Here is a 9,024-nt window from a genome sequence, read left to right as displayed (position 1 = left end):
TTGCCTCATATTAACCACACAACTTGAGGAAGGGGGACATGTGGACTTTTCCACAGTTCAGGGAGACTTAAATTTCACATCCTTCATAAATAACTTTTGTTGTTATTTGATTTGAGGTAGCATCTTTATGTATTCCAGATTTGCCTTAAACCCGTGATCACTGTGCCTCAATATCAGGTGTGCACCATCACAGCGAGGATATCTTTAAATCATACTGGTATTATTTAAGTAACTGAAAATTTGTTTTAGGAGAGAGAGACAGGTGAACTGTTATCCTGTTTCTTTTGGAAATGGAAATATTGCAAACATTTGTAGACTGATGGAACAGTATTTTGAGCATGCATTCAGTTGGCTTTTGTCATAATTTTCCTTCTATTGAGGAGGACATCAGATATAAAATCTAACACTAATAAAATAATATATGAATAGTGACTCTTTATAGGTATCAAATGCCAGCTGTTTGAAAAGGTTAATAATCCTTTGATATGAAAAATTTTTAAATCTAAACAGGAGTTCGGATTATTTTCATGGGAGATTTTATAGCCGCCCTGCACATGCTCATTCAACACTTGATAGCTCTTTCAAGATCAATAATAAATACTTTGTACTGTACATATTTAATCATGTTACCATTTAGTTTGTAAACTGAGCTTTTTCTCAGGTAGATAAATAGGAGCTAGAATGAACACTGACAACTTCAAATCAAAATGAAGTTCCTCCTGTTCCTTTCAGCCATTGGGCTAAGCTGGGCTCAATATGATCCACAAACTCAGCAGGGACGGACCTCTATCGTCCACCTGTTTGAGTGGCGCTGGGTTGACATTGCTAAGGAATGTGAGAGATACTTAGCCCCCAATGGATATGGAGGTGTACAGGTAATTTTGCTTTCATGGTATAAATTGAAAAAATTTACTGTGCTTATGGAAAATGCTATTTGAATGAATCTGGAGAAACATTTTACTTTACATAGAAGTATTCTAAAACAACTTTCTGAAGAAGAAAACATTTACTATTTTAGCAACTTTATATTTATTTGGACTTTTCCAATGTGCTATTAATATTTTCAAGTTGTTATAAAGTAATACATTGCTTTAGTAATACTTTAGGTTCTTGATTAGTTTCTAGAACTTGTAGTGATATAAATAACTATAATTAGAATTTAATAAACCTTTTTTATTTGTAGGTGTCTTCACCCAATGAAAATGTTATAGTTAACAGTCCTTTTAGACCTTGGTGGGAAAGATATCAACCAATTAGTTATAAAATATGCACAAGATCTGGAAATGAAGATGAATTCAGAGACATGGTGACTAGGTGCAACAACGTTGGTGTAAGTGAATCAAGTTTTCTTTAAAAGTGTCGTGCAGAAAAATAATTTCAGTCTCCTGTCCCTTGCTGTGCTGAGAAGCTTTTCATTTTTATACTTTTACAATTCTTACTTCAGACTTCAGCTGTAACTCAAAAAGAAGTTTTGCCTCGTGTTCAATTTTTGTATACATATCACTTATCTACTAAAGGATAAGTCATTTAGATTAGAAAGACAAGTTGACTTACAAAACAGAACCTTGACTATTAACCCATATAATGTACCCATTACTAGTAAGGATGCTCTCAGGTTTATGTGATTTATATATCCACCCATATTCCCTGGGATTTAATCACCATCATCGTTTTTAATAGTGAATAGCCATTTTCTCCGTAAAATGAGAATCATAATGAGAGCAACATTTACCTTCCCGTCTTCAGATGCTAACCAGAGATTAGAAGCTAACAGCTTCTTTCCTTGGGACCCACTGAAATTTCAAAAGTGAAGAATCTCTCCTTTCTTGGTTGACTCCTACTTCTGCAAAGAAAGACTCTTTTCATTCTTCATAGTTATGGTATTTCCTAGTTTTCTCCTCTCATCAGTTATGTGAATGCTTTCTGAAGAAGCTAGAAAGTTTGGAGGTCTTCATTTCAAGTTACTTTCATTTCAAGCTAATTTTTGATACTTTGAGAAATGCAATTATAAAATGACAAAGAGATTGTTTGAAGTTTCCTTCACATGCTGTAAAGTTTGCTGAAAAAAGCTTTACTTTTCTACCCAAAGTTAAATTACAGACTTTGCTTTTCAGGTCCGTATCTACGTGGATGCTGTAATTAACCACATGTGTGCTGAGAGTAGAGGTTCAGGGACAGGCAGTACTTGTGGAAGTTATTTCAATGCTCAGAACAGGGAGTTTTCTGCAGTTCCATACTCAGCTTGGGATTTTAATGATGGTAAATGCAAAACTTCAAGTGGAGGCATTGAGACCTATAGTGATGCTTCTCAGGTAACTTTGTGCTTTCTTCTTAATTAGCAGAATAAAGAACTGTCTATGCCTTTAATATGCAGCTGTGGCTTATTAAACACCATTTCAGATACTAAGTTATATCCCTTAGATACAAGCTACCAGCACTGTTTTATAAAAATAAGAACTCACTGCAATATTCAAAAACTTTCCACAAATCATGGTACTACATGATAGAGCATTGCCTGACATGCATGAGGCTTTCGGTTTGACCACTGGCACCACATACAAATGTACAGACACACACACACACACACGCATGCACACACACACACACACACACAGAGAGAGAGAGAGAGAGAGAGAGAGAGAGAGAGAGAGAGAGAGAAAGAAAATTCCTTGATCTACTGAATAGCTCTTCTATTTTATTTCTTACATTCTCCACCTCTGCTGGAAAATGTTTTGATGGTACATCCACACCAGAATTTCAGTACCACCAGCACCCATGTAAAGGCATTATGGAAAGTTCTATTGGTGAATAAGGGACTGAATGAATGATCACAAGGACTCTTAGATGAGAGATGATGTTTCACCAGTGAATCACAAAATGTTTACCTCAACAGGTCAGAGATTGTCGTCTGGAAGGACTTCTTGATCTTGCCCTCGGCGATGATTACGTTCGTACCAAGGTCGCTGATTATATGAACAATCTCATCGACATTGGAGTAGCAGGATTCAGACTTGATGCTTCTAAGCACATGTGGCCTGGGGACATCAAGGCAGTTTTGGATAAACTACATAATCTGAACACAAAGTGGTTTGCTTCAGGAAGCAAACCTTTCATCTTCCAAGAGGTACAGCTCTCTCTCTTTCTCTCTCAATCTCTCTCTGTCTCTCAACATGTGATTATATAAAATAATATCACTATGTTAGCTACAAAATGAAGGACATATTTAGTGATTTCTGTGGAATAAAAGAAAGGTTAATTTTGTCGAGCAGGATTTTTATTTTCCTTATATTCAGAGCAAACATGCTAAACTTCTTATCACAATAGTCTCTATGGATGTGCAGAGGATTTTTAGGCTGTAGGTTTCAGTCTATAGTTCTTATACTTCCCAACACCATTATGCAAGGCAGAAAATCATAACTTTGTTGTGGTTCAAGATAGTCTATCTGATTTTTATCCTAGCTAAAATACTATTATCTGTACCAGCCTTTCAGCATATTGATTAAGCTTTCTGTGCAGTAATTTTTCCACATTAAGAAAATAATAATATTTATATATTTTTTTCCTTGGAATGCCATATGAGTTCATTACCAAGCACTGAGAAATGTGGATCAGACAGTAAATGCTGTGTTAATGTCAGCTATTGTTATCATTTGGTCAACATTCTGACAGGACATCAGGTCACCTTTTCATCAGACTTGTGGAGTTGAGTTAGTATGTAGATAGTTATAGGAGATTAACTATTTGGGGGTATAACACATATATAAATGGAATATCACAAGGAAACTCCCTGTGTAGCTGTCTTTGTCTGAAACTAGCAAAAATGCCATGTTTTTCTGTTAACCTTTTCTCTTTATTGCAAAACCTAAGAAGAGTGGGGAATAAGTCCTGCCCAGGGGGGAGAGCTGTACCAGTGTGTGAGGTGATCTGGTGATTTGGAGAGTGAATACAGTGCAAAATATGTGTACAGGTACATGTAAATGGAAAAATGTAACCTGTTGAAACTGTTCCATGTATCATGGTGGGGGAGGAGTAAAGGGGAATGGTGGAGAGGTTGAACTCAAGTATGATATAGTTAATACATTGCAAGGACCTTTGTAAATGCCACGATGTATCCCAACCCATCACAACAGAACAGGACAAAAATAAAAATAAAGAAGAAGAATCAAGCGTTATCATAAAAATAAAGAGAATTCAACTTAAGTCATAAAGAGAGGACAGCACTACCAACATAACTTGGAAGTCATATACATGTGATGTAAAAGTATTCAAAAACAATAAAAGAGAAAATTTAAGAACTTGGTATAAAGATGCTCCAAAGTTAATTTTATAGCATCCTAATTTATCCATTAAAATCCTTTAAGTTATGTTAACATGATATTTATCCTACATTTCTGTTAGGTGATTGACCTGGGTGGTGAAGCAATCACAAGTAGTGAGTACTTTGGAAATGGCCGTGTGACAGAATTCAAGTATGGTGCCAAGCTCGGCAAAGTTATCCGCAAGTGGGATGGAGAAAAGATGTCTTACTTAAAGTAAGTAAAATGTAATTTGGCATTTGAAATAATTCATAGTCATATTACTTCTATAGGAGTTATCTTCTTAGAGCCGTCTTGCTAAGAAGCCAATATGAATAATATGTACTGTTCCCTAAACCCCAGCTAGTTATTTTCTCATTTAGAATGTCAATTATAAACAAACATTCTAGAAACTTACACATATTCTAAAGGTTTTTTATCTCTCTCCAATATGAGTATTCTTGATTTCTTTAATGTTTGCCTTTATTCTGTTAAATTGAGGTTATTATTTAAAAGATATTACCAACTGCAAAGTACCCATATTGGAGTCATAGCATAGAATTTATACCTCTTATATGAATTAGTTAATTTGAAATACTAAAATGTTAACATTATACTAGTACTGTATTGATTCCTCACTTTATGTCAGGTTGCCATTCTGTATAGTTTGATATGATTGCTGTCCTTTTCACATTCATCTGAATTATAATATACTGAGACCTCTAAAAGGACCTCTTTTAAAAACAAAAATATTTTATAGGTAACATGAATGGGATGTAAATAATCCATACATACAGACATGGAATGCATTTGTAGATTACACATATGTACTTACAAACACAAATACAGGTAAACTAAATCCTATGGAACAGCGTTGCATTAGAAAGTTTATCTGAGGATGCTACTTAAAAGGAGGTGCAGATTTAGCTTAATCTGTTGTGAAAGAAAACACATGTGCATATACAATTATTTTTCCACCTGGAACTGGGGGGAAGGTTGGGGTTTCATGCCTTCTAACAGAGCCCTTGTCTTTGTGGACAACCATGACAATCAACGAGGACACGGGGCTGGAGTAGCAGCCATTCTTACATTCTGGGATGCCAGGTAGGAAACAAAGTTCTTTCCTTCTTTTATCTGCTTTCAAATGGTGGTACTAGTCTTTGATCTCACTGTATACTGTAATTTTCAGACTGTATAAAATGGCAGTTGGATTTATGCTTGCTCACCCATATGGGTTTACACGTGTGATGTCGAGCTACCTTTGGCAAAGAAATATTCAGAATGGACAAGTAAGTTTTAAGTTGCTCAAAGTATCTTTTTCTCAAGAAATGAAAGTACCTGGCTTTTACCTTCACAAGATCTCCATATACTCATTATTTATACATCATGTGTTTATTTAAAAGAAACCTGATGTTGAATGCTTATTTAATTTTGTAGCAGTATTAAAGAAATAAAATTTAAGTTCCTTTTATTCTAAAATTCTTAGGAAAATACTTTCTGAGGTACGGTAAATAAACCCTCCACCACAAGAAAGAAAGCATTGAAAATAAGAAGATCCAGAGAGTAAAATGTTAACTCTCGTGAGTATCTACTACTTAGAGTTGATGTAAGAACTGAATTGAGCATATTACTACTTATTAAGAACTTAAGAGTTCCTGCCATGGTATGTACAGTATAATTGTCATATAATTCAAAAAATTATGGAAAGCAAAGAAAAGATTCAGTTGATCTTAGTAGAAATAGGAAAAACACAAGAGTAAGAACATTATCTGTACTAAAGATTACAAGTTTACAGAGTAATTCAGGAAAAAAACCAGAAATATAATTGGGAGTATGCTAAGGACATTACTCTGAAAGGCAATTTAAAACACTGACCAAAAAACAAGATGATAAATGTATTCTAAAATTTAGGATAAGTTGCCTTTTTAAATGGTAGTTTTCAGAAGGAGCATCATATGGAACTTCATCCCAAAAGCAGAAATTTTTCTTTCCTGAAAGTCAAACAGTTATTTACATACAAGGTTTCTAATTCCACTCAATTTGGGAAGACCACTACTCTGTATAGGAACACATTCTATTGTAGGATAGCATTAATATTTATGAGGTGCCCTAAATTTGAGGTGACTTTTGAGATTTCCATGAAATAGTCTTATTGAATCAAAGACTTGGATTATTTCTAATTCCCTTTTCTGGTTTATGAAGGTATCAGCATGGTAAACCCTCTTAGTGTTGTACAAATGATGATTTTTACTAATAACACTCAAAGATTATATTGTTTTATTTTCTAGATATATCTTTCAATGTACCAAGAATGCAAAAAAATTCAAAGCTTTGGGCACTTTTGTTATGAAAACAAGGATGTATTGGTTACCACATTGATTGAAAACCAACCAATATTAATTTGGGAATTTTTTGTTCAAACCATTTTCATACTCATTGTGTAATTTTTATAGGTACCAAGGAATATTTCTCTTTTACACCTGAGGAAACTGAGGCAAACAGCTGTTATGTATACTGACAGAGATTTTAAGACAAGTATTATTGGAACATAAGTTTTAATTCCAATTTTCTTCCATCAGTGCACTAAAGTTTAAATGACACTGAAGTGCTTCCAGTGATGTGAAGAAATCATTGGTTGAAAAGAAAAGAATTGGATAAAAATACATTGTTCTTTGTGAAATATGTCACTAGAGAACTAGAGTCTCCAGAGAGGATAACATCTCAGCAAATGAATATAGAAGTACTGAATGAGTTGAATTTTAAATATAGACAGTGTAGAGACTTAGTAGCAGAATCAATTGGGTTTAATGTAATGGAGAAGAAGATGGATATACATGTACGTTACAATCTGAACCTTTTTTGTTTTTCATAACTAAGGAAGCTAATGATTGGATTGGGCCACCCAATAATAATGGAGTAATTAAAGAAGTAACCATTAATGCAGACAGTACTTGTGGCAATGACTGGGTCTGTGAACATCGATGGCGTCAAATAAGGTGGGAATGTTTATTTAAAGATATCCTCTAACAGGATTCTTAACCTATTTTTTTAATGTCTAGAAGTTTAATGGTACCAGCATTTATATGACATTGTGTTTTAGGAGCATGGTTATCTTCAGAAACGTAGTTGATGGCCAGCCTTTTTCAAACTGGTGGGATAATGGTAGCAACCAAGTGGCCTTTGGAAGAGGAAACAGAGGATTCATTGTCTTTAACAATGATAACTGGTAAGTAGCTCTTAGTTACAAATCATTGTTTATACTATGATAATCTTAGTTTATTCTTTCCCTTTCTTGTTTATTTACTCTTTTCTTTCAGTACTGCAATACTTTTTTTCCTAGCTCTGTGTCTAACCTACTACTCTGTCTGCTACTGTGGAATGCAGCCTCCTCTGTGTCTTTGTGACAAATAATATTTTAAAAATATGAGTAAGAAATATGCATGATATGCTCAAGGATGTTTTTGGGAAATTTTTGAGTTCACTTGTAGTAATTCCCGTTGTTGTCCATCCATTTTTGATACTCATATCCTATACTTTTCCTCTAAATATTCCCTCACATACAGAGATACAGTTGGAGATCCTCTTTGCAAAACAATTGAAATTTCTCAGTTCAAGCCTAACTTCTACTCATGTTCAGAGCATTTTAGCCTAAATTGTATTTTGTTGGCCATGTAAAAGCTAAGTCAGTCAAGTATATAATTTTTTGCCAAAGAAGTTCTTAGGTAGTTCTGTAATTTCTGTTTTTTCTGAATGAGAAGCCAAAATATATTCCTAAAAGTAGATTTATGTTTCAAACTATGTATTTCATAATAAGACTAAGTTATTTCTTATTTCCAAATCAAATTCTTTTTGAACACTTGAAAAAAGTCAGTTTTGAAAAATTAATACTGAATCTTAATAATAATTGGTAATTTCTTCTGTTCCAAACTGGATATATTTAATGTAATTATGTTTACCACTGGCAGTAATTCTATTTAAGGGTGCTGCTTCTCTTTGAATATCTTTACTGATACTCTTTGACTTCTGTTGAGTTCTGTTAAAATTTAGGACAGACTAGGAAGTTGCGAGGACTTTGGTTTAATCACCTTTGATCCTGACATCTACTGGTCTGTCTTTGGTTTTTTTTTTAATGAGACTTTGAAAGCTAGGAGTTTTACAATACAAAGTTAATCTCTTTATTTGTTCTATAGACATCCCACATTCTTGCATATGACAGTGTTGAATTTAAGTTAAATATTAAATTTTATTTTTCAGGTCCTTTTCATCCACTTTGCAAACTGGCCTTCCTGCTGGCACATATTGTGATGTCATTTCTGGAGATAAAGTTAATGGCAATTGTTCTGGACTTAGGGTCACTGTTAACAGCGATGGCACTGCCTATTTCTCTATTAGTAACTCTGCTGAAGACCCCTTTATTGCAATTCATGTTGATTCAAAATTATAAAATAAAAATTACATTCTTATAACCGTGTAAGACAGCTATAACCATGCATTTTTGTCTTCTTGTTTGTACTAATTCTAATTTTTCATTAACATTTAGTGGAAGTTATAAGTAATGAGTTTGAAAAAATCTCAAAAAACATAGAAAATCATATATACAATTACAACTACAATGAAGATGTTATATTTTGGAAGACTCACTTTAACCTACATTTGAAAACAATTTCTAAGAATTCAGAAAATCATCCTGACAAATATATGTTTTTTTCTCATTAAGAGCACTGTCCAC

General features: G+C 33.8%; 1 protein-coding gene across 1 annotated transcript; it reads left to right on the top strand.

Moving 5' to 3' along the window:
* The first annotated feature begins 649 nt into the window (after window positions 1-649).
* On the top strand, window positions 650-8,777 carry LOC109698186 (alpha-amylase 1-like). Its single transcript, XM_020182204.2, has 10 exons — window positions 650-875; window positions 1,184-1,330; window positions 2,115-2,312; window positions 2,894-3,124; window positions 4,399-4,532; window positions 5,277-5,399; window positions 5,485-5,584; window positions 7,173-7,291; window positions 7,396-7,521; window positions 8,550-8,777. Exons 1-10 carry the CDS (start codon window positions 708-710, stop codon window positions 8,737-8,739), a joined length of 1,536 nt encoding a protein of 511 aa, XP_020037793.1. The 5' UTR covers window positions 650-707; the 3' UTR covers window positions 8,740-8,777.
* Window positions 8,778-9,024: the final 247 nt, after the last annotated feature.

The sequence above is a fragment of the Castor canadensis genome, chromosome 12 (genome assembly GCF_047511655.1).
Source record: "Castor canadensis chromosome 12, mCasCan1.hap1v2, whole genome shotgun sequence".
NCBI lineage: Eukaryota > Metazoa > Chordata > Mammalia > Rodentia > Castoridae > Castor > Castor canadensis.
The sequence above is the reverse complement of the archived record's forward strand: the minus strand, read 5'-3'. Positions and strand labels throughout refer to the sequence as shown.

What these genes read in the sequence shown, in the direction of transcription:
- LOC109698186 (XM_020182204.2), top strand. Translation starts at nt 708, where the DNA reads ATGAAGTTCCTCCTGTTCCTTTCAGCCATTGGGCTAAGCTGGGCTCAA. An exon ending in ATGGATATGGAGGTGTACAG is followed by an intron (nt 876 to 1,183) that starts GTAATTTTGCTT and finishes TTTTATTTGTAG; the next exon opens with GTGTCTTCACCCAATGAAAA. An exon ending in GTCTTTAACAATGATAACTG is followed by an intron (nt 7,522 to 8,549) that starts GTAAGTAGCTCT and finishes TTTATTTTTCAG; the next exon opens with GTCCTTTTCATCCACTTTGC.